At 53.4% G+C, this 25057-nt stretch overlaps 1 protein-coding gene across 16 annotated transcripts; it reads left to right on the top strand.

Moving 5' to 3' along the window:
* Positions 1 to 3287: 3287 nt before the first annotated feature.
* Positions 3288 to 16177, top strand: GPRIN2 (G protein regulated inducer of neurite outgrowth 2). Of its 16 annotated transcripts, none has more exons than XM_033209092.1 (4): positions 3288 to 3369; positions 5570 to 5680; positions 8223 to 8262; positions 9487 to 16177. In XM_033209092.1, the coding sequence occupies exon 4, from the start codon at positions 9493 to 9495 to the stop codon at positions 10867 to 10869; it is 1377 nt and encodes a 458-aa protein (XP_033064983.1). In that variant the 5' UTR covers positions 3288 to 3369; positions 5570 to 5680; positions 8223 to 8262; positions 9487 to 9492; the 3' UTR covers positions 10870 to 16177. The 16 variants fall into 16 exon arrangements, with proteins under 16 accessions (XP_033064983.1, XP_033064974.1, XP_033064972.1 ...); XM_033209083.1 differs by lacking the exon at positions 8223 to 8262 and adding an exon at positions 8688 to 8810; XM_033209081.1 differs by lacking the exon at positions 8223 to 8262 and adding an exon at positions 8688 to 8810 and having other exon boundaries at positions 3314 to 3369; positions 5554 to 5680.
* The last annotated feature ends 8880 nt before the right edge of the window (positions 16178 to 25057 follow it).

Below are 25057 nucleotides of genomic sequence, written 5' to 3' on the forward strand. Positions count from 1 at the left end.
GTGAGTCAAGGTCACACTATTGCACTCTAGCCTGGGTGACAAGAGTGAAATCCCAAATCAAGGAACGAAAACAGAAAAACTCCATCCAGTCCTATATGTGCAACCCGCCTGTCCACATGGTGCCTCAAACATCCCAGTGTGCCCCCACTGGACCCCTGAGTGCACCCCACACTCATTCCTCTTCTGTTACGGTTCAGAGTCTCAGCAAATGGTAGTTGGCCCATGTGGTCCTCAGGCCTGAGCTGCTCTCTACCAAAGTAATCTACACATATCCATCCCCTCCTTCCCCCGTGCAGTGCAGCTTGTACTTCCAGGACCCAACCCAGGAGGAGTTCAGTAAATATTTGATCAAGTGACTGATAGCAGCAATAACACTCCACGAGACACATTCACAAACACCCTTTTCCCCCAGCCTTGTTAGGTAGATATAATTACTACCACTCTGCAGATGAGGAAACTGATGTCCAGAGAGATGAACAGTTTTACTTGGGTGTGGGGTTGCAGAGCCAGTGAATATGTGGGGGAGTTGAGATTGGAATTCAAGTCTGATTCCCCATTCTGGGTTCTCCCGGGGCAGCTGCCACAACCATGGGAGCCTCCTTGCCAGGGCATGAACGGAAGAAGGGGGCCAACTGGACAAGAAGCAAAGCCCTGGTGGTGAGGGCCAGCCAGCTGTGTCCGCAGGTGCACTGCATGGCAGACATCTGACGCCCAGCCCCAAGAACGCTTCCTTGAAACACACACAGTGAGGTTCTTGGTTCTTGAGATGTCCTGGGAGCTGAGAGGCCCCGGTTTGGGGCCTGGATCTGGCACCAGCTCTCAGTATAACCACAAGCAGTCCATCCCTTCTTGGGGCTCAGCTGACTTCACTAAAAAGGGAATATGAGTAAGATGCCTAAGATGTGGAAGCAGAGGTCCTAATTCCTGGACAGGAGCAGAAGTGGGTAGTGTCCTCGACAAACAAATCCCCTATTTGCCTCCTTGAAAAGCAGGATCCCCCTACCAGGGAATCTGGTGAGGACCAAGCCTGGGACCTGACGTGGACACCCTTGTGGGCATTTGGCCAACGACAACCATCTGCCAGAATCTCAGAGCTACTCTCAGACCTTGCTGGAGATGGCTACTTGGGGCAATCTGTGAGTCTCTGAGCAAACTGAGGTCCGTTGCTCCCCAAACAGGGAAAATTAGAGATAGTGTTGGCTCGCAGGCACTAGTAAGGGAGGAGCGCAGACCTCTCAGCACAAGGCTGGGCCAACAAGTTAGGGGTCCCGGGACAGCGGACAACAGAGAAATGCCAACACTGGTGGGTCCGGAGTTGGTGGGTTCTTGGTCTTGCTGACTTCAACAATGAAGTCACAGACCCTTGCAGCGAGTGTTACTACTTAAAGATGGTGTGTCCCGAGTTTGTTCCTTCTGATGTTCAGACGTGTCTGGAGTTTCTTCCTTCTGGTGTGTTCGTGGTCTCGCTGACTTCAGGAGTGAAGCTACAGAGCTCCGTGGTCAGTGTTACAGTTCTTAAAGGCCACACGGACTCAAACAGTAAGCAGGAACAAGATTTACTGCAAAGAGCAAAAGAACAAACCTTCCATACCACCAAAAAGAACACAGCGGATTGACAGGGACCCCACAGGTTTGCGCAGCCTGCTCTTATTCCCTTTTCTGACCCCACCCACATCCTGCTGATTGGTCCATCTTACAGAGAGCTGATTGGTTCATTTTGCAGAGAGCTGATTGGTCTGTTTTGACAGGGTGCTGATTGGTGCGCTTGCAAACCTTGAGCTAGACACAGAGTGCTGATTGGTGCCTTTACAATCCTCCAGCTAGACACAAAAGCTCTCCAAGTCCCCACCCGACTCAGGAGCCTAGCTGGCTTCACCTAGTGGATCCGGCACTCCAACGGCAGGCAGGCGGAGCTGCCCGCCAGTCCCGCGCCATGCACCCGCACTCCTCAGCCCTTGGGCGGTTGATGGGACCTGGCGTCGCGGAGCAGGGGGCGGCGCAGGGAGGGGGGCACTCGTCTGGGAGGCGTGGGCCACGCAGGAGTCCACAGCGGTGGGGAGGCTCGGGCATGACGGGCTGCAGGTCCCGAGCCCTGCCCCACGGGGAGGCAGCTGAGGCCCGGGGAGAATTCCAGCACAGCGCCAGCAGGCAGGCACTGCTGGGGGACCTGGTGCACCTCGGTCCGCCCAGCCATGCCCACCTGGAACTCGCGCTGGCCCGGGAGCGCCGCGAGCGGCCCCGGTTCCCGCCAGCGCTTCTCCCTCTACACCTCCTCGCAAGCAGAGGGAGCCGTTTCTGGCCTCCGCCAGCCCAGAGAGGGGCTCCCACAGTGAAGCGGCAGACTGAAGGGCTCCTCAAGCGTGGCCAAAGTGGGCGCCGAGGCTGAGGAGGCGCCGACAGCTAGTGAGGGCTGCGAGGGCTGCCAGCATGATTTCACCTCTCACTGCAACCCAATTATGTGATACTGGGGCCCAGAGATAGTACAGTACCTCATACCATGCGGCCCTGGGTGGACAGCAGAAACCCCTTGCAGGTGGAGGGAGGCCGGAGCTGCCTGTCCCTGTGCCCTGCAGCTGGCCAGCGGTTGTGGAAACTGGGGGACGTTGAGGGAACGGTACGCCCAGGTCCTCAGCCTCATAGTGTGGAACCTGGTGATCCCAGGCCCTGGGCTGGCTCCCCGCGTCGTGGGACTGGAAAGGCGCGGCGGCGCTGTGGGGAATTGCAGGGAAGAAGGTGGGCTCCGGTGGAGGTGGCTCATCCCCGCAGGGTCACTGCCCTCGCCCGCTGTTGGGGTGCGCGGCTGGGAGACTGAAAGCCTCAAGTTGGGCTGGGTAGCAGCACGTGGGCGGGGAAAGGGGTAGTAGATTACTGGTCTTCAGGGGCGGGGCTGGAGATGCAACCCTGGGGAAGGAGTCTATCAAGGCTGGGCTCTTGCGGGCGGTGGAGGGCTCTGGGGGCCAGGTCAGGCCAGAATCATGGAGCTCAAAGGACTGGAGTGAGGTTCTGGGTCCGTGAGGGTGGAGCTCCAAGGATGGGATTGTGGGTCCACGATTTCGGACCTGGGGCTGGAAAGTCCGAGGCTAGTGGAGACCAGGCCTGGTATCCTAGAGGAAAGGGCCCTATAGGAAGGGGATCTCGTGGGCAGGATCGGGAGCTAGATAATTGTGAGAGGCGGGGCTGGGATGGCGAAGGCCAGAGGAAAGGGGTAGCCACCGGCGCGGAGACCTCAACGCGGGGCGTGGTGCGGAAAGGGAACTGGAGCGAGGGGGCGGGGCTACGAGGAGGTGGACTTGGGGGGTTGGGTCTGGGGCTGGAGGATTGTGGGGAGCTGCGCCTATACACCCGGGACAGGGGGGTTGCGTCGGGAAAGTGAGTGTTGGAGGTTAGCCGGGCAGCCTGGAGAACAGGCGGTCGTGGTGCGGGCGGGGCCGAAAAGATCGAGGACAGTGGGGACCCCGCCAGAGGAGGGGTCGGGAAGGAGGAGTGGGGGCGCGGCGGGGGGGGGCGGGTTCCGGAGCGGGGCGGGCCCAGGTGAGCTAGGTCTCCGCCCGCCGCCCCTCCCGCCGTCCCGGTGCCGGCGGCCCCGCTGGCCCCTCCCTGTACCCGGCGCTGGCTCCGCGGGCCAGACCCACGGCGGCGGGCGGCGTCTCGGGCCCAGGCCGGGTCGGCTCCGGCTCCATCTTGGGCCGCGGCACCTGGCACCTGTGGCGGCCCCATGAGCAGCGCTTCCCTCGGCCTGCGCGGCCCCGGCCGGCGAGAGGGTGAGAGGCCGGCTCCGCGCGCGCCCGTGGGGGCGGGGGGCGTGGTGGGCGGCACCTCCCCCTTGCTGAGCCCCAGCACCCACTCCTCCCTGCTCCTACGCTCAGACCCCTGGCATCGCGGCCCCTGCCCAGGGCCCAGAGCCACCGGTGACCGCATCGCACTCCCCGCTCTCCGCCTCTCATTGTCCTGTCTTGTCTTGTTCCCTCTTTCACGTTTCCTCTGCCCATCTTCCCATTTTTCACAAGTCTGTCCGGGACCCTGTCTCCTTCGGCCTCCACCCCTGTTGCCATCGCCCCTCCCTCTCCCCTTCTTCCTCTTCCCTTCCCTCAGCCTCCTGCGCCGCCTACCCCGCCCCCAGCCTTGCTGCCCTTTGGCTCCTCCTGCCCCGCATCCTTACCCCGGCCCACAGCCCCATTTGCCTGCAGTCGCTGCCTTTGCTTCTGAGAAGGTCTGTAGCCTCGTTTCGGGCCCGTATTGAGCCCCCTTCTCCCTAAGTCCGGGTGGGCTTTGTGCAGCAGGGGCGGGAAAGGAGCTGTGCTGGGCGAGGCTGCGTGGTGCGGTGCGTTCAGGCCTTTGGCCCCACAGCAGGGGCGGCCTGTGCTTGGCGTGCAGAGTGCAGCTGGGTAGGCGCTGTTACTGCAAACGGGCCTGTGTGTCCCAGGCTGGGGCATGACTGCTTGTGAGCCTGCAGATGGGGACACACTGGCCGCCTAGGCTGCTTCTAGGCTGGGGCACCTTCTCTACCTAGCTGCCCCCCAGGGAGTGTGGGCAAATCCTCCCCAGGGGAGGAAGGTCAGGGGCTGTTGGGCACCTAGGCCTCTTCCTGGTGAGCAGAGCCTCATCCATGGGGTCACTGACCCCACAGTTACCCCAGAACCCTTTCCTGGCACAGCTTGTGACCCGGGGCATGTAGCCCTTAAGGCACGTTCATTGTGAAGGGCAGGTTTTGTCTCCTCCAAACCCTCCGTTTAGGAATGCTGCCTGCTGCGTTGCCCAGGGTTGGCCCTGAGTGTTCCTATCAGGCCCCGTTCACTCTGGGGTGGATTAAACCACTTCCTGGAGGGTGCTGTATCCCCACTGTGCAATGGGGGGTTTGTGTTGTGTGCATTCCTGCCTGGTCCCTGAGAGGTAAGGTCCATATTTTAACATAGAACCAGTTTTCCTGCCTGACTGTATAGGTTTGCTTTTTCTATTTTGGTTTTGTTGGACACATAAGTCATCATCCAAACGCTTGCCACTTAACAAAAGGGGACTTGGGCCAGGCACTGTGGCTCACGCCTGTAATCCCAGCACTTTGGGAGGCCGAGGCGGTGGATCATCTGGGGTCAGGAGTTCGAGACCAGCCTGGCCAACATGGCAAAAACCCCATCTCTACTAAAAATACAAAAATTAACTGGGCTCGGTGGTGCGCTCCTGTAATCCCAGCTGCCGGGAGACTAAGACGGGAGAATCGCGTGAACCCAGGAGGCAGAAGTTGCAGTGAGTGGAGATTGAGCCATTGCACTCCATCCTGGGAGACAGAGCAAGACTGTGTCTCACAAACAAACAAATGAACAAAACCAAGAGGGGACTTAGATGGATGCCACAGTGTCGTCTGAGATGGAGTCCACTTGTGGTGGTCTTGGTAGTCCCCTGGGCATATCCCAAAGGCCTGGGCTCCTCTGCTGGGGCGGCATTGTGGGAGCTGGACTCCCTAAGTTGACCCAACGGTTTCTGTGTTTGGGCTAGTCTCGAAATGTCTGAGAAGTGGGAGCTTTTTACTCAAAATGACATTGGTTGATTGCTACATAGGTGGTTGATCTTCCAGTTGCCGACACGTGGAACCTGAGGCAGCAGGACAGCCTGGCATTGGCCACGGGACATTGGCCACAGCCATAGCAACTTCGCCATCAAATGGGGCAGGAGAGAGAACATTAAGGTATCTTTCAAAGAGCACTAGAGGTCTTAGATACTTCTGTATGCCTGTTCTTTATCTCGTCCTAAAAGATCTTCCCAGGGTCCCGTTAGGGCAAAACAAGAACCTGCATGGTTATAAAGGCAGGGTGGGCATGCCATTCTGGGCATTTAAAGTGCAGACTCTAGACTTGTATGCATGCGTAGCCTCCTAGGTTAAGATTTAAAATAGGCTCTGGGAAACCTAATTTGGTAATAGGGAGACTGGGGACACTGATGGTGACTTGATTCTAGGATGGGATGAAGGTAGCGAGGATGGGAAGCAAGACGAGGCTAACCTATGGGGTGTCTCGATGGCTTCTGAAAAGGGCCTGTCTGCCCTCCAGCACTAATACTTGTTATACCGTGAACTTAAGCCGCTCTTGATGGGAGAGGAAAGAGAAGATTATTGTTAACAAACACTTTTGCAGACAGTGCACATGCTGTCACATTTAGTCTTCACAACAACCCTGCAGGATGGGGATTTACTTCTATTTTGCAGATTGGAGAAACTGAGGCTCAAAGAAGTTGGGGGTCCACCTGTGAGCACATGCACAGGAAGGGGAAGAGCTGCCATTGGAAGCAGAGCCCTGCTTCTTCCTCCTCACACCTGGCTCCCTGGGAGGCCCCTCCTTTGGCCCAGTCCACAGCATTGTGACAGGCAGTATGGAAGCCTCTTTCCCCCAGTACTCCCCTCAGAGCCCTTCCTTCTGAGCTGGGAAGGCCAGGTTATAGTTAGCCAGGTCAGTTCCTTGGGGTTCTGAATTAGCAACTTTCAACCGTGTGTTCTTTGACATTTTGGAGCTTCTCCAGGCCTCAGTTTTGTCACCTGCCACTTGTGGAGAGGGAAGGGGGAAGGGAACCAGTACATCCATAGCCCACCACGGGGGTCTCTGGGTGGTGACTAGCCCTGGGTGCTGGGCAGCCCTCTGGTGAGACAGGCACAGTGGGATGCTCGTTGCTGATAGCTTCTCAATGGGTCTTGGTGAGGGTCTGAGGACCTCATTCCACCTGTCTCCTCAGGAGCCAGAGGCTGCTGGCCTGGCTGTTTACGGCTCCCCTCCCTGAGAGGGTGGTGGGGTTTGGCCAGAAGCTGTGTAGGTGTCCAGATGGGGCCTCCCTGGGGTCTGGGACCTTCAAATGAGTGGTTTTCTCCCTGCCAGGGGCTGTCCCAGTCAGGAGGAACACCTCCTGGCCTCTTCATTCTTGCAGCCTCAGGAGCTGCTAAGAAGCAGTTGGGCAGGTGGGGATCCACTCAGTGACTTGTTCCATGGCATGTCATGAGCACGATTGGCAGGGCCAAGCCAGATCAGTCAAAAGGTGGAGAGCTGTGAGGCACAGGCCTGCTCAGTTCTCGAAGGGGAGAGGAGCTCAGATGTCCCCGAGCTGTGTGCCCTTAGGGGTCACTAAGCCTCTCTGAGCTTATGGAATTCTCCTGTCTGTAGAATGGAGATAATGACTGTCCCAAGAGGTTGCTTACACAGTTACATGAGACAATGTGTGCAAAGGATGTGGCACATGCCTGGCCCTTGGCGAGTGATCAGGCCCTGGCAGCTGTTATTATCATCGCTGTTACGGGCTTTATTGCCCTCCTTTGTTTGTATGTCCATCTTAGAGCTCACTGAGGGCAGGGTCTGGGTCAGAACCCTCTCTTGGCTACTCCTCTCTTCCTGATCCTCCCAGGGACAAGTCTGGTTTCAGCCCCGTGAAGCAGCTGGGATGGGACATCTTTACTAGGCTGAGGCTGTGTTCAGAGCTGCACAGTCCAGTACAGTAGCCATTAGCCTCATGTGGCCAGTTAGATCCAAATAAAACTTAAACATTCAGTGTCTCAGTTGCAGTAGCCCCCTGCCAAGTGCTTGGTACCCACATGCCATTGGTGCCTACCTATTAGACAGCACAGGGTAGAATCTTTCCGTCATCACAGGAAGTTGTGCAGCACTGGAGCCTCAGGGACTACAGCACCAGTATCATCCTCACTGTAGCTCAACAGCCACCGGCCGTCTCCTGAGTGCTGGGCTGCCAAGACATTTGTAATTACACAGAAACCGAGTCCCACAGCCCTTCCCGAATTTCCTCTTGGGTAGCCTTGCTCACCTGGCTGGGGAGGTTGTTTCCTGGCAGTCCTTATCAGCTTAGGGTGGGAGGGCAGGACTGGGATTGCACAAATGCAGCTGCTGCCTCCTGTCCCCACCCTGTTTCTCCAGCCTCTCCTGCCTGTCAAGGAGTCCCAGAGTGCTCTTCCTAATTCACTGCTGTGGCCAGGGCCGAGGTGACCCAGACACTTTGACCCCACTGCTCCCTTCATGCCTCTTTCCTCCTGCCCACCCCGCTCTCCACCTGAACACCTTCTTGCTTCTCTCACTCCAGGCCTGACTTATGTGGCTGGTCCTCCAGGAAGCCTTTTCTCATCTCTCACCCTAAGTGAGCTCTCCTGCCTTGGCGGGGCCCTCCCTCAGACCCCATTTTTGGCACTCAGCGCCCTCCTCTGTGGGTGTGTTCTTATATTTGTTTGTTCTCTTGGTTAGGCACACAGGAGATATTCTCTGAGTGCCAACTACATGTCAGGTCAGTGCTGGGTGTTGGACAGCCAGAGGGGAGCAGGCCTCAGGCCAGGCTTTGCCAACTTCAGGCTGGTGGGGAGGCTGACATTTGGCCAAACTGTTCCATCCAGGCCCAGTGCTTGGTCAGGGAGGAAGGCTGCCTGGCTGGAGAGTCAGGAAAGGGGCCCCAGGAAGAGACGCTGAGGTAGAGAGGGTCATAGCTGCTCTAGGCTGCAGCTGGGTCAGGGGCCAGGGTAGTCTTTATGGCTGGGGGAAGTGACAGCGATGGCAGGGAGGTGGGGGACAATGAGGATGCAGGTACACTGGGCAAGAGGGGGTTAAATGTCATGCAGGGTAGATCTGATTGGTGGCACTGGGTGGGCACCTTATCTCACTGCTGCACTGTCCCCAGGAGTACAGAAAGGTCTGAATGAATCCCATGTTGCCTAGCCCTAGAGCTGGGGACGCAGTAGGGGCTCAGGAGATGGCTGTGGAATCAATGACCAGATGCTGAATGAGTCCCTCATGGAAAAAGCTGATGCGTGGGGCCTCTCCCTGCCCCTGGAGCTGGAGGTGGGAGTCAGGGAACCCTAGAGACATGCCAGCTCAGCCAGGCTAGGCCAGGGAGGATGGGGGTGGTTGGGGAAGCCCAGGGTGATTCTCAGTGTCCTCTAGTCATTGCTCCCTAATCCTGTGAACTTTCTCTGAGCTCCCACTCTGTACCAAGGAGACCTTGTCCATGGTGAGTTGGATACTGCCAGTCCCAGGAGGAAGTAGCCCAGTGTTGGGCTGTCCAGCTGTGCCCGTTAAGAGGCCATAGTACTTCCGTACTGGTTGACTAATAGCTGTTATCCCACAGCCCCACCCCCTAGGGCTACAGTTTCGCTCTCAAAGCCCCAGCAGACTTGGCCCTCCCGCTTCCTCTCCCACACCAGCCAGCCAGTAAAGAGTCGAGAGCGGATAGAGTGGCGGCCTCCAGGACCCCACCCAAGGGCAGATTCTAACTGCTTGGGACTGATGATGAGATAATTTGCAGTGTCATCCTTGTGTCTAATGTGAGATGACCTTGATTTGAAGTGTCTGGTGTCTTGTCACTGCCTTGTGTACAACCGTACGCAAGTACCAGTCAGGCAGGCTGGGACTGAAGCTGGCTCCCTGGTGAACCTAGCACTGTGGGAGCTCACAGTAGAACTGGCTTAGGTGCTGCCACCCAACTCAACTCCACTCCCTCCCTTTCTCTCTTCTGCAGGCAGCCATGAGCTCCAGCCGCCCCAAGCCGGGTCCCTGGGCACCCCTGAGCCCCAGCCTTCAGCCTCTGTCCCAGAGCTCTTCCAGCCTGCTGGGTGAAGGCCAGGAACAGAGGCCAGAGCTCCGCAAGAGTGCCAGCAGCACCGTGTGGCAGGCCCAGCTGGGCGAGGCCAGCACCAGACCCCAGGCCCCGGAGGAAGAGGGGAACCCGCCTGAGAGCATGGAGCTGTCGCGGGCCTCTGGCCCCGAGGCACGACCCAGTGCTGGAGGCCACTGGCGGAGCAACACTGTGGGCAATGTGTCCACCATGGGCGGTGGTGACCTGTGTCGCCTGCGGGCCCCCAGTGCTGCTGCTATGCAGAGGAGCCACTCGGACCTGGTCCGTAGCACCCAGATGCGGGGACACAGTGGTGCTCGGAAGGCCAGTCTCAGCTGCTCAGCCCTTGGCAGCAGCCCTGTCCACAGGGCTCAGCTGCAGCCGGGTGGTACTTCTGGCCAGGGTGGCCAGGCCCTTGCAGGCCTGGAAAAGGACCTGGCTCCTGAGGATGGGACTTCTAACTCAGCCTGGATGCTGGGGGCGAGTCAGTTGTCAGTGCCGCCACTAGACCTAGCGGACACAACTGCCCACAGCAGCAGTGCTGAGGCTGAGCCCAAAGCCGCTGAACAGCTGGCTACCGCCACCTGCCATGCTCTGCCCCCAGCTGCTCTACTCTGTGGCATGAGGGACGTGGGAGCTGGTGGCTGCTGCCATGTCCTGCCTGCCACAAGGATCCTGGCCTTTCCCAAACTAGTGGCGTCAGTGAGCGAGTCTGGGCTGCAGGCTCAGCATGGGGTGAAGATCCACTGTAGGTTGTCTGGGGGGCTCCCTGGGCACTCCCATTGCTGTGCCCACCCTTGGGGTCCCGCCGGGTTAGTCCCAGAGCCTGGCTCTAGGACCAAAGATGTGTGGACCATGACCTCAGCCAATGACTTGGTCCCTGCAGAGGCATCCCTGCTGTCAGCCCAGGATGCTGGTGTGCAGGCGGCCCCAGTGGCGGCCTGCAAGGCTGTGGCCACCAGTCCGTCCCTGGAAGCGCCTGCAGCCCTGCATGTGTTCCCAGAGGTAACACTGGGGTCCAGCCTGGAGGAGACGCCGTCCCCTGTGCGGGATGTGCGATGGGATGCTGAGGGCATGACGTGGGAGGTGTACGGAGCTGCAGTGGACCCAGAGGTACTCGGTGTGGCCATCCAGAAGCACCTGGAGATGCAGTTTGAGCAGCTGCAGCGAGCGCCCACCAGCGAGGACAGCCTATCTGTGGAGGGCCGGAGGGGACCACTGCGGGCTGTCATGCAGTCCCTGCGGCGCCCCAGCTGCTGTGGCTGCTCCAGTGCGGCCCCCGAGTGAGGAGCTGTGGCCCTTGGAGCCGACCTGGGCCCCCTGACTTGGTCCTAGACCTGGGCCAGGGATGATGGGGGCTCCGTGCCCCCTGGACCCACCGGCAGCTGGGCACATCTCTCACCTGAACATCGGCTGCCTCCGGACCACAGGACTGCAGCCTGGGGCTTCCTGTCCCACGCAGCTGGGCTGTTTTCTTAAGGGCTTGATTTCCAAGGGCCACATCTCTGCACCTTGTGGGTTCTGAACTTTGAGACAGGGCTTTAGCACTGTGCAGAGGGGAGATCCTGAGTTTTCTGTAAAAAATGACCTTTTGTTCACTCCACCCTCAGAACTCTGCCATGTTGGCTCCTCAGACTGTTGGCTTTATTTGAAAGCAGTGCTGAGAAATAGTAAATTCTCGACCTGAAGTGTGAGGGCCCAGTGACAGGGACTGCCCGGGTCTTTATGGAAGGGGACTGATGTTATCAGAGGCCTCCTGTGTACCACATACTGTGCTTGTCCTGTCTTCACCTCTTCATCCTGGTTTACAGATAAAATGACAGACATTTGGCAAGGCTGTAGCCGTTGTGCCCCACACTGGACAGCTTGAAGAGGTGGGACTGGAGATTCAAAGCCAGGGCTGGCTGAGCCTGGGGTGTTTCCCTGTAGCATGTGCCGGTCCAGTCAGTGCAGTCATGTACAAGGAGAATTTACTGAGCCCATACTCTGTGCTGGATTCTGTGGATCTGTGGTGAATAAGACAGGCTGCCCCTGCCCTGGCTGAGCTCATGGTGTGGGTTGTGGATGGCAGGGAGGATGCTGACCATTATGGAGGGCTGCGAGGCTTCCAGGGTCATTGTGTTGGAGGCTGTCCTGAGGAAGGGGAGAATGGGTGGCCACCTGCCCTAAAATCAGTTGCAAAGCCTAAAATTGCACTATTTTCACCTCATTGTGTCGGCTTAAGGATTTCTCCCCAGCTGACATAATTCATGGAAGGAGGGAGCACAGGAATGGAGGGGGACAGGGAAGGAGCTTTGCTCTGGCCCTGGGGTAGGGGCTGTGAGGCTGTGGGGGCTCGCTTGCCCACATGACCTGACCTAGGCTAGGCAGTGGGGGCCAGGTGCCTTGGAGAGACAGAAACACAGGGGTTTGGCACAGTCTGACTTCGTTGCCCAAAGATTTCCCAAGGCCTGTGAAGAAGGGGAGTGGGCTTGTGTTCTTGTTCTGGGTCTTGGTCTTGAAGATCCTAAGTTCCTGGGACACAGCCCCACAATCCACCCTTGCGAGGGACCAAAGGGCTAGTGTGGGGTCATGGCCCATGATCTGGCGTGTTTCTGGGGCCTCTTCTGCACCTAGAAGCTCAGAACCCCGAAACTGGTGGCTTACTTTTCCCCATCCTCAGAGACCTGGTACTCATTGAGGTAGAAATGACTCATGCAACGGTGGGTGAATTTGTAAAGCAAGAGTGGCATTTCAACAGGCCACAAGGACAAAGTGAGAAAGGTGTGCGTCAGGTCAGATGCCTCCTGAGGCCCCACGATGGACCATTCTCACCTGTAAATGTGCCTTTCCCATATGCATAGGTGCACCCCTTCTTGGGATTCTGGGGCTGTCAGTTCCTTTGTGTATGGTGCCAGAGCAGGTAGCTCATGTTCTGGGGAGTGACACATGGGTGTGTGCCATCTTCATGCGTGGCTCCCCATGGAGTCTTCAGAAACCCCAGCCTGTTGGGGCCACATGGGTGGAGGGAGAGCAGGACCTGCCCGGCAGATGCTACAGCCTGGTCAGATACTTGGATGTGCCAGTCCTGCCGGGACCATAATGAGTTTCTGCAGTGGCAGCTCATTTGGGGTGTTTGTTGGGCTGGGAGGTGACCAGGGGTCCCCACTGTGAAGATCCTGGTGTGACTGAGGAAAGAAACTTTAGGGAACTGTGGAAAGGGTTTGGGGGTACCAGATTTCAGTTTAGAAATATCCATTTGGCTTCCAGTGGAGAAGAGGAGGGTGCAGAAGAGGTGGGAGGCAGGAGCCCAGGAGTATGTGCTGGGGGACGCCAAGGAGGGGCCTGTTTAGGAGCAATGGAGGGGGCAGCTGGGGGCTGAGTTCATACATGTGCACACACACGCATACACAGGCACACCTGTGCAGTGGACTTGGGGAGGAGGCATTTCAGGGTGCTGAGGTTTCCCGTTTGAGCAAGAGGAGGATGAGGCCACTACCTGGAACAAGGTGAATGGCATGTTCAGCAGGTGCAGAAAGGGCCACATGCCACAGGATTTGGCTGGGACCAGTGAAACCCATTTTATGAAGAGACTTTCTTCTCTGTCACGTGCAGATTCTCATGCGTTCACGCTGGCTGGGTACCACTCTCTGCTACCTCCATGTTGCCCCAGGTCTCCAGGATGGCAGCCGGGCTGGTCTCAGCCAAGCTCCCACTCACCTCATTGTCACTGAGATGAATATTTGCAGGGCGGTGCTGGAATCCAACACCTGTGTCTTGGCTGGGGCCCCAGACCACTCTCCTGGTTAAACCACGATCTTTGTCTCCCTAGCCCGGTTGCACAGCTGCTGCTGACAGGTCTACCGGGAGTGACTGCAGCCTCATTTCTGACTGGAACTGGAGACCCCTCCCATCCCTGCTTGCTGTGACCCCTCCTGGGACAGTCCTGATACCTGCAGTGGTTTAGGGCCCCAGAGCATGGCCAGTGGTTTCGTTTACAGATTTCCTCCCCTTGGACTCTAGATTTCTGGCCAGACTTTCTGGGTCCGTTTCAAGCCCTGCTGTGGGAGGCATTGGAGTTCACTGTTGATGTGTGTGTTTGGATTTGAATTCAAAATAGATACAAATTCAGAGGTCAGAGCTTTGCCAGACCCTAGCAGGGATGGGTCATCAGTCCCAGCTGGTCTTGTTTACTTTGTCGTGGTAAATTATGTTCTTTGGAGCATAAACCCCAGAGTCCTAGAGCCCCTTGTCTCAGCAGGAATCCCCCGTCTGTCTTCACCAGGGGATCCCCGCTTCTGGGACCTGCTCTACTTCTGTGGCATTCGGGACCCCCGAGAGCTGAGGCCTGGCTTCCTGGAGCTTGTCACCTCTGGGCATGCCTGTCTTGTGTCCAGGACACAAGACATGCATCCCTTGTCTGGCCCCAGGCTGCCATCACTCTCACAAGAAACTGGTAGAGTAGAGCTGGCCTGAGGTCACAGTGCTGGCGGTGGTGGAAAAGCAGGGATGGCCTGTTCCACTGTGATCTTACCTCCTGTGTCACCTGGATTGGCTCTCCGTCCGCCTAGACATGTTAGATCCTGACTTTACGAGAGCTGAAGAGGTCTTCTGCACACAGGTCCTAACTCTTTGGGCTGGGGTTGGCCACTGTAGCTTAGTGGGCTAAAGCTGGAGTTTGAATCTGGGTCCACACCTATAGCCATGTGATCTTGGGCAAGTTGCAAGCCTTGATGATCTTCCTCATCTGTAAGATGGGGATGACAATGGTGCCTCCTTCACATGCTTGGTGTGGAGATTAAATAGAGTAACCCAGGTAGTGCCTGGCACTGAGTTAGTGCTCAGCACACAGGCTGGTAGTGTTGGGCACCGCTCTCATAGCCACATTAGGGGCCAGCTCTTACCTTGCCAGCTTGGCTGTGATCAAAGCCCACATCCTTAAAAGTTCCTTGTTCAAAACCTTTTTCCAGGTTCCTCGCTCACAGCTTTGCATCCTGCCTGGGACTTGTGTCTTCTGAAAGGGGCCTCTGAAAATGTAGTTCCCAGAGTGCATTGAGGAGGAGGGCTACACCAGCCCTCACCACTCATCTTGGGTTGGGTTCTCCAGAAGCTACTGCTGAGATGAGGATGCTGGAGTTACTAGGGAGGGGAGAGCAAATTAGGGGAGGGACAGAAGGCAAGGCAGGGTGTGATTTCAGTCCAAGCCAGACCCTAAAGGGGAGCCCTGGGTGCAGTCCCACCTCAGAGTAAGGACTACCCAGGGGTGGAGTTGTAGCCTCCAGGCACTTCTGCTCTCTGGCACGTAGGCTAGGAAGCTCTAGAAGCCCCAGGGTAGGTCTCCATGGAGTTGTAGGGCCTATTTTGGGCGAAGTTGTGCACAGAAACCACCAGAGGGAGTCACAGGCATTTGGGGGTGCACCCACTGACATTTGTGTCTGTGTCATGCCAAGCTTGTGGTCCACAAATGCCCAGACCTTTTCTCCATGTGTTGTTCTGTCTCAATTTTGTTCATGCCAAGCAGCCTTGGTTAGTTAAATGCAGAGTTTGGCATTTGCCCATGTTAAATTCCTTCTCTTTTTTCATTCTGGCCTGGCCTGATTTTGCCATCTGAAGCTATGACTAGTCCTTTATCAGTTTTCATCCAACTTGTCAGGCAGGGCAGGGCTGGTATGAAGCCCAGGACATATCGCTGGGACATCCTGTAGGTCTGTGAGATTCCCAGGTCCCTCCAAATCCACACCTTCATCATGGGCAAATTAGTTTAAGTCTGATCTGTTAAGATCCAGATCTATCACACCAACAGCACCCACCCGTTTTTCCCATGGCCATGGAAGGAGGGTAGCATAGCCTGACTCGAGTCCTCATTCTCAGCAGAACTGGTTCTGTCGTGGCCACTTCCCTTTCTCAGCTCTTACCTACTTCTGTTTCATAGGTTGGTCTGCAAGTCTGAGAGCAACAGCAAGCTTAGAAGTGTGGACTCGGCCTGTTACAGTGGCTCATGCCTATAATCCCAGCACTTTGGGAGGCTGAGGTGGGCTGGTTGCTTGAGCTCAGGAGTTTGAGAACAGCTTGGGCAATATGGCAAAATCCCGTCTCTACAAAAAATACAAAAATTAGCTGGGCATGGTGGTGTGCATCTGTAGCCTCAGCTACTCAGGGGGTTGAGGTGGGAGGACTGCTTGAGCCGAGGAGGCAGAGGTTGCAGTGAGCTGAGATAGTGCCACTGTGCTCCAGTCTGGGTGATGGAGCCAGACCCTGTCTCAAAAAAAGAAAAGACAAGAAAGAAGTATGGACTCCACCTGCTTGCCCTTTTGTAGATTGGGAACTGCCTGCCCTTGGCCTCTTTCCTGTCCATCTTGTGTTATGAAAGGTTGTTTCTGGCACACCCAGGCTCCTCTGCATGCTTCCTGGGAAGTGACTGAGGGTCAGAGGAATGGAGCCCCTCTGCAGTCGGCCGCTGGTACCTTCCCTATTGAGCCCTTCTTTAGGTTTGTTCACTCTTTTTAATGGGTGTCTTTCCAAAGCTGGCTGGGGACCTCCCTGATTGAAAGACATGGGGCTAGTTCTGTTGCTGTGGCTGCACAGAAATAATAAACCAGAAAAACACCTGAGGAAAGTTGTTGTTTACTAAAAAAGAAACAAGCGAAACCAAAGTGACATGGGCCTATAGTACTGGGGATGGGTGGTGGGCTCTGACTCCTTTGTCCCAAGAGTTGGGTGAATGTCACCTTTACTCACTTGTGCAGTCACTCTCCAGTACTCCCGCCTGGGCTCTCCCACTCCAAGCCTGAGATAGTTCAGCAAGGAGGCAGGTCTAGCCCCAAAATATGAGCTCCCCAAGTGGATATCCTAAAATTCATCTTTCATGGCCCTACTTTATTGGGAAGGAATATGAAAATTGTGAGAGCCATTGACATCTGGGCCTCAGGGCAGGGGAGTGTGTCTAGTTTTAAGGTGTGTGCTTTTAGCCATGCACTCCTTGCCCGGTCTGTCCTGCCTGGAGTTTTTCATTTCCCTGCAGCTTTCCTGAGAAAAGACAGAGTATTCTTTCTCTGTATCCTATGAACATGGCCCCAGGACTGCAGTACCTCTGTGTGTGCACAGCCAAGGACAAGTTGGGGGACCTCTGCTAGTCCTGCACCCACTGCCCTGGGTGCTCTGTCATCGCCATCCCCCATTTCTCTTTGTTCTTCTTTTTTGGTTTCATGTTCTCTTTGTTCCAGGTTATTCAGAACCTGTCTGCCTCCCCACTGTCTATTGTCCTTGTTCCTGCCTCCTCCCACTTTGTGCCAAGGATTTACTTGCCTTCACCTTCTGGCTCCGTACAGTAGTCTCTTTTCTTGTGGTCTGGGCCATTCCCCGCACCAGGCCCCAGCTGTGGCTGCGTCTGAGTGTTGGCATTTCTGATTTACATGGGTCTAGGCCTTTTCTCTCCACCTGTCCTTCCCCTCTTTGAACACAAGCCAAAACATCTGAGCATCTCCTTACAGAGGGAGATCTCCCTGGGGTTGCTGTGCCAAGTTTCCATTGCTTTTGCCGAGAATGAGAAATCGGTTGTTGGTAGTCCTGCTGGGTGAATGGAAGGACTTTGGTCAGGCTGGAAGGCCACCCCATCATTTTGGTAGCCCTTGTTGGGGGCTGGTTGGCTAGGCTGCTGGAGAGGTACATCAGGTGGGTGGCACCTGATGTTTAGGCAGGCCATCTCCTCGTCCATGTTTTCAGAATCTTCTTGCATGGCTTGTAATTGGGTTGGGGTGTGGCCTGAGCCCCTGTGGGGACACACTGCACTGACCCACCTGTGTGCTTCTCTTCTGTCAGGAACTGGATTCATGTCCAAGAGCCAGGGCTAGGGACTGGAGGAGGAGATTTCTGTCTTTGACCCCTCCATATTAGTCCGTTTTCATGCTGCTATAAAGAACTGCCCCGAGACTGGGTAACTTATAAAGGAAAGAGGTTTAATTGACTCACAGTTCCACGTGGCCAGGGAAGCCTCAGGAAACTTACAGTCATGGCAGACTGCGAAGAAGACGCAAGGCACCTTCTTCACAAGGAAGCAGGAAAGAGAATGAACGCAGGAGGAACTACCAAACACGTATAAATCCATCAGATCTCGTGAGAACTTACTATCACAAGAGCAGCATGGGGGAACCGCCCCCAAGATTTCATCATCTCCACCTGGTCTCTCCCTTGACACGTGGGGATTATGGGGATTACAATTCAAGATGAGATTTTGGGCGGGGACACAGCCAAACCATATCACCTTCCCAGGCCTGAGCAAGGCCCAAATAGGGAGCCTCTGTTGCGGCTGGAACCCTGGGAGGGGTAGAATTGTCCCCTCCACTCAGATTTGTTTCCTGTTGCTGCCCAGCTGGCCCCTCTCCTGCAGCCTTCTGCCTGGCCTTCCCTCTGTTCACTTCTCATTTTTAGCAGTCAACAGACTGGGAGATGGTGGCCAAGGGTGTCATTTTGTACGCAAGCTTTGTGGCTTTTGTAAGCCCAGCCTGCAACTCTTGAGGAAAACTCTCTGGTTTGATTTTTTTCTCTTCAGAGTTGGGGGGATTCAGGGAGAGGGGCAAGGGCTTCTTGTGAATTTGAATTCTTGAAGGGATGGAAGCCCCCTGGGCTGGGGGAAGGGGTGGGGCAGGAACCAGCAAGGGTATGGACACAGGGGGCTGGCACCTGGGATACTGTAGGACAGCTGGGCAGGAAGTCAGATGCTGTTCTATTGAAATTTTTTATATTTTATCATTTTTTCATTAGTTTTGATTTTAAAACACTACATTAAAATAATTAAAATATTATTTATCTTATGATTACCAAATCACTTAGTATTGCCTTAAATTTTGTGCCTAGTCCCTGCCTGACTTCTCCTCCTCCTCTCCCACTACTCTTAGTCCCTGTGTCATAAGGACTGGGAGCAGATAGGTCCCCCAGCGTTCCTACTCTAATCTTCTACCCTGATCTGCAGTGCAGGGTGGCGCTGGAGAGGGTGGCTTGTAGCTGATCCTGCGGCCTGGTTTGCGGTCAGGTGTGTGTCCCCAGACAGGCGTGGGTCCCGGGCCAGGCATGGTCCTGGGTGGTGCAGCCCGTGACGGGACCTGACACCTCCTGGTGGGCATCTGGCTCCAGAGCCGAGAGCCCCGGAGCCTGCGGGGATTCAGGAGGGAGGAGTTCCGGTGGGGCGGGGAGGGGAAGGGCTCCCGAGGCCCTGAGCTGCAGTCCTGTGCCCCACTTACACCTTTGACTCCAGATGCAGCTCATCCTAGCGAGGGGCTGGATGAAGAGGCCTTCCTCTCTTTCTCCCCTAAGCTGTGCCTTTGTGCAAATCTGGTAGTGCAAATCTTTGGTCTGCCTTCATCTTTTTTTTTTTTTTGAGAGTAGTCTTGCAGGCTGGAGTGCAAGTGGCACAATCTCGCTCACTGCAACCTCAGCCTCTGGGTTCAAGTGATTCTCCAGCTTCAGCTTCAGCCTCCCGAGTAACTGGGACTACAGGTGCTCGCCACCACACCTGGCTAATTTTTGTATTTTTAGTAGAAATGGAGTTTCACCACGTTGGCCAGGCTGGTCTTGAACTCCTGGCCTCAACTGATCCACCCTCTTCGGGTTCCCAAAGTGCTGGGATTACAGGTGTGAGCCACTGCAGCCGGCCCCTTTACTTTCTTGATAAAAACTTTACTCTGTTGACTGGCTTTTGAATTCCTTCCTGGGTGAAGCCAAGAACAGACGTAGCCTCCCAGGCTGAACCCCAGTTTGGTGGTTTGCCCCATGACACCTGCAAAGGGCTGGGCTTCCCTTCTTCCTGGGGAGGGAGTCAAGGAAGTGGCTGTGTCTTAAACACCCATTCCTCTCTCCTTTCATGCGCACAAGTCCTCTTTGAGCTGCTGTCTTCCTTAGGACATGTTCAGCTGCAAGTAACTTAACTTTGAACTGAAAGTTACCTAAATAATTATTATAGAATGTTCACCTTCCCACTGAAGAATTTAGGAGGTAACTGGCTTCAGGGCGGGCTGTGTGGCTCAGTGTGGACATGGATTCAGGTTATTTCCATATTTATGCTTTGCCATCTTTAGAGCGTAGTGAGGGTTGTCCTTACCCTCACGATGGCTGCTGCATTTAAACTCTGGAATTTAGCTGCTGGAATTCATACTTCAGTCTGTTTGACTCCAGGGCAGTCATTTTGTTTGTCTTTTCAAAAATGAAAATAATACATACTTATGATAAGAATTTGAAACAGTACAGACCTCGGCCTTTTGTTTTATTCATGATAGGAATTTCAAATAGTGTGTAAACTGAAAGTCTGACTCTCGCCCTTCTCTGGAATTCCTGCGGGTTACCACTGAAAATGTTAATAATTTCCATGGGCCTCCCACAAACTTCCTTGCTAATCACAAGCTCATATAAGTAAGATCCCACTTAGATACTATTCTGCATTAATTCTTCAAGGTAGACCAGGCACTGTGGCTCACGCATGTAATCCCAGCACTTTGGGAGGCTGAGGTGGGCGGATCACCTGAGGTCAAGAGTTCCAGACTAGCTGGGCCAACATGGCAAAATCCTGTCTCTACTAAAAATACAACAATTAGCTGGACGTGGTGGCGAATGCCTGTAATCCCAGCTACAGTCAGGAGAATCACTTGAACCCAGTAGGTGGTGGTTGCAATGAGCTGAGATTGTGCCACTGCACTCCAGCCTGGGCGGCAGATCGAGACTCTGAAGAAAAAAAAAAAAAAAGATATGTCTTGCAGATAATGCTGCCACATGCAGCAATATTTTCTTTATTTTCTTCCTGGGCATACTGTATTGCATAGTATACAAGTGCCTTTTAAAATTAAACCAGCCCTCTTTTTCTGGACTTTATGTTATACCTCACATTTTTTTAACTTAATGGATTTATTTCTTAGATGATAAATTAGATTTATTTATTATTTAATTAGAAATGATCTTAGATTAAGAGAAAAAGTATGCAGAAAATACAGAGTTCCCCTACACTTTCTCACTCTCATACACTTTCTCCTATTATGAGCTTGCATCGTGTACAACATGGTACATTTGTTACAATTAATGCACCAATATTGATACATTACTGTTTCCTGAAGTTCGTGGTTTAAATTTACTCTTTGTGTTGGACACTTCTCTGGGTTTTGAAAATCAGCATGATGTATCTCCCACTCCACCAGCATACAAAATAGTTGAACCACCTAAAAATCCCCTGTGCTCCGTCCATTCACCCCTCTTACCTTCCTCAGGACTCCTCGCAACCACTGATCTTTTTACTGTCTCTATAGTTTTCCTGAATGTCATAGAGTTGGCATCATGTAGCATGTAGCCTTTTCAGACAGGCTTCTTTCACCTAGCAATATGGATTTAAGCTTCCTCCATGTCTTTTCATAGCTTGAGAACTCATTTCTTTTTAGTGTTGAAAAATGTTCTGTTGTCTGGACCTACAGCCATTTATTCATCCACTGAATGACATCTTGGTTGCTTTGAGGTTTTGGCTATTATGAATAAAACTACTATAAATATTCATGTGCAGGTTTTGATGTGGACATATGTTTACTTCAGTTGTTTAAATACATAGGACAACATTGCTGTAAGACTATGTTTAGCTGCATAAGAAACTGCCAAACTATCTCTGTACAATTTTGTATTCCTACTAGCAATGAATGAGAGTTCCTTTTTCTCATGTAAAAATAAATATCCTTGTATGTATAGTTTTATGTACATGTGTGAGTATATCTGTAGGATACATTTTTCATCAAGCGGTACATGTAAACGATCTATGGGTATTGACAAATTGCTCTGCAGAAAGATTGCACCCATAATACATGAAAATGCATATTTTCTCATACCCACGCCAATATTTGATTGTTAATTGAACTTTAATATTTTGGCTAATTTGATAAGTGAAAAAACGATGTCTTCCTGGTTATTGTGACTTGCAGTCTGTGAGTGAGGTTGTGTTCTGCTGGACTGCGTGAGTGAGAATTCCTGTTCTGGCACTCTCAAGCTGCGTGATGCTGGGCAAGTTGCTGAACCTCCCTGGACCTCAGTTTCTTCATCTATAGAATGAGAATGGTAATGGGTCTTTACCTTATTAATTGGATTGAAGGATTTAATGGCATCATTCATGTAAAGTGCTAGCACAGTTCCTGGCTCAAAATAAGGGCCAAGTAAATGTAAGCTATTATTATTCTCCAATATGTTCATAAGCATTTGAATTTCTTGGTTTATGATCCTCCTATGTTTGTATCAATTTCCCATTTTCCCTGGATTTTTTTTCTTATTGATTGGTTAGAGCTCTTTGTATATTAGTAACATGTGTTTATTTTTTTCATATAAGTTACAAGTATATTTTTATTCCAGTGTTTCACTTGTCTCCTATTTATCAGATCCTGGCTCCAAACCATTGCAACATCCTTCTCAGGGACACAGCATTTTAAATCTTACAAAGCTCCTCATTTCTCATCTGTCATTTATGTCTCAGGACATCCACATGAGGCAAGCTGATGTGTTTTTCAGTAAAGAAGGAGACTTTATTGACCAGGCAGGGCGAGTGACTTGCCTAAGGACACACAGGGAATTAGTGGTTTGTACAGACTGAAATGGAGGGTCTTGGCCCCTAGGTTCAACCTCCTCCACTCTTAGAGAAGGGGAGAGGGAATCTGGAGGTGCAGGAAGGAAAATGTCAAGGTCATCATGACAGACAGTCTCACCCTGTACCCTCTCAGAACCCAAGAGCCTGGGTCCTTTTTTTTTTTCTGTTAAGCTCTGACCTTCTCTCCTGATAAATCAAAGGAAGAATGCAAGTGAAGGGTACATGTTACTTAGGCAAGACTCCCTGCTTGGAAGGTCTAGGAGGGGAGGTGTGTGTGTGTGAGGTGTGTGTGTGTGTGTGTGTGTGTGCGTGCACATTCTGTCAAGTTACCCAGCAGGTGAGCTTAAAGCAAGACTTTAACCTGGCTCTTTTAACTTGGGGATGAGCAATAGAGTCAGGTCTCAGTTCGTCACTTTCCAATTTCATTAGCTTTGAAAAATATTTTAATAAGATCCAAGCATTTGATTTTCCTGACTAGTTGTTTATTCTGATTTATTGGCTATGCATGGTGCCTGGAGCTCCTCCAAGCTTCCAAGGATATCCTTGCATGTCTCGGGATGTCTCTTAACCCAGCGCCACGTGAGGGACAGAACCTAGACCAGGCATTTAGAGCCAGGTACCATGTGCCTACCCTATTCACTACTAGATGATGCTAGTGAGGTGCTCACACCTCTCTGGGCTTAGTCCACTCCATTGTAAAGCAAATGGGAGGCCTGCTGCCTCTGCCTTGCTGGGTTGTTGGTATGACTGAAAGAAGGGGATGAAGGTGATGGAAAAAACTTGAAAGGAGAGTGGCTGCCGTGTGTCCATTCTGGTCTCCTTTGTCTCTTGTCAAGCTCAGGGACTGGTTCTTTTTCTCTCTTCAGATCTGTGATTCCTGGGAATCCTGCTTGCCTTGGCGCCCCCTGGTGAGGTGGTGCCATATAGGTTGCTTTAGCACATCACTGAGAGGGACTCTCCAAACCCTATGCCAAGTGGTCACCGCCAGAACACTTGTATTTGGGCCAGACCAGGCTAGGGGACCTAACCATAGCTTCCTGGGTTCATTTCACAGGGTGGACGGCAACTGAGAGATGTCCAGGGAAATTTCCCTTTTTAAGAGATGGGGGTTCTGGGGCCCATAAGGGCAGGAAGTATCCCCAATCATAGGCAAGTTCATGAAGCCCATAGGGAGCAGGATGGAGCCAGTTACCAGGAGCAAGGAAAGGTTCATGCCTTTGTTCCTCCATGTATCCAGGGACTCAGCACCACTTGGAAGTTGATGGAAAGGTAGAATCTCAGCATACTCCGAGCCCCTGAATCAGAGTCTGCATTTTAGCAGGACCCCTAGGTGAGGCAGAAGTCCATTACTCCAGTATCATTCATTCATTCACTCACCTAGCAAACACTGCCTGAGGCCCACTCTGTGCCATGCCCTGTGCTGAGGAAGACCAGCCAAAAGACCTTGTTCTGATCTTCCTAAAGCTCAGGCAGAGCAGACACTCCAACGGCCAGCAAATGTGAAGATTAAGAACTGTGGTGGGAGCCTGAGGTGGGAGCAGCTAAGCTTCCCTGGGGAATTGGGGTTCGGGAAAACAGTCCCAAGAGGCTGAGTACCTCCTGTGTGGCAGGGGCAGGGCGGCTTTTCCTCCCTAGTATGTTTTTTTTTTTTTTTTCTTTTTTCTTTTTTTGAGACGGAGTCTCACTCTGTTGCCCAGGCTGGAGTGTAGTGGCGATACCTTGGCTCACTGCACCATTCGCCTCCCAGGTTCAAGTGATTATTCTGCCTCAGCCTCCTGAATAGCTGGGATTACAGGTGCCCGCCACCAAGCGTGGCTAATTTTTGTATTTTTAATAGAGGTGGGGTTTCGCCACATTGGCCAGGCTGGTCTTGAAACCTCAGGTGATCCACCCACCTCGTCCTCCCAAAATGTTGGGATTACAGGCGTGAGTGACTGCACCCAGCCTGCTCCCCAGTATCAAATAACTGCAAGCACCTACAGAGTGGAGGGTGCTATGGTCAGGGTGGTGCTCAGGTCCAGATTGATGAAGGAACCTGACCAGGGGCAGGGAGGCATTTCAGGAAGAGGCAGCAGTTGCTCCTGCACAATTTTGTTGCATCGGGCCAAGCAGGGAGGCTGGAGAGGTGAGGAAGAGCCCCGGGGGGAAAGCATGGACCATCAGGGAAAAGTCAGATATTGCCCTGTTGCTAAAGGCACTCCTGGATGGGTTTTAGCCAGGGGAGACCAGAATCAAGTTGGGTTGTATAGAAAGACCATGATATCACCTTGATGAGGAGGAGAAAGAGGAGAAGCAGAAGGACTAGGAGGGAAAGCCGAGGTGACTTGACTCAGCATGAGTGAGATACGGGGCAGGGAGAGAGAGAAAGACACAAAGAGAGAGACAGGGAGAGACAAAGGGGAGAGAGAGAGAGACAGAGGAGAGAGAGAGGAGAGAGAAGAGGGGGACAGAAGAGAGAGAGGCAGAGAGACAGAGAAGAGGAAGAAAGAGAGAGAGAGAAACTTTGCATCCACAGGCCTGGGCCCCATGCAGCACTGACAATGGCAGGCAGCCAATGTGAAGCAGGAGGCACAGGCAGGGAGGATGGACACAGCACCTTCCACGACTTCTGAGTCCTCAGTGCAGAACTCTTATGACACTTTCTTCATTCTTTCTTAAGACTTATTTAGGACTTATCTTTTCTCCTTTACTCCACTGTGACCTTCCCAATGATAGGGGCACTGTCTCTCTCATGTCTGTCTTCCCACATTGTTTATATCTAGGATGGGAAATACAAGGCTTCCAGGCAATGCTTAGTTAAAGGGGCAAAGGGCTGTGGCCTTGTCTCAAGTCTCTGGCAGACTGAATGCCTAGCACTTGGCCCTCAGGAGGGCCTGAGTCACTGTGGGACACAGACTTTTA

This window comes from Trachypithecus francoisi, unplaced genomic scaffold (genome assembly GCF_009764315.1).
Source record: "Trachypithecus francoisi isolate TF-2019V2 unplaced genomic scaffold, Tfra_2.0 Lachesis_group9, whole genome shotgun sequence".
Classification (NCBI taxonomy): Eukaryota; Metazoa; Chordata; class Mammalia; order Primates; family Cercopithecidae; genus Trachypithecus; species Trachypithecus francoisi.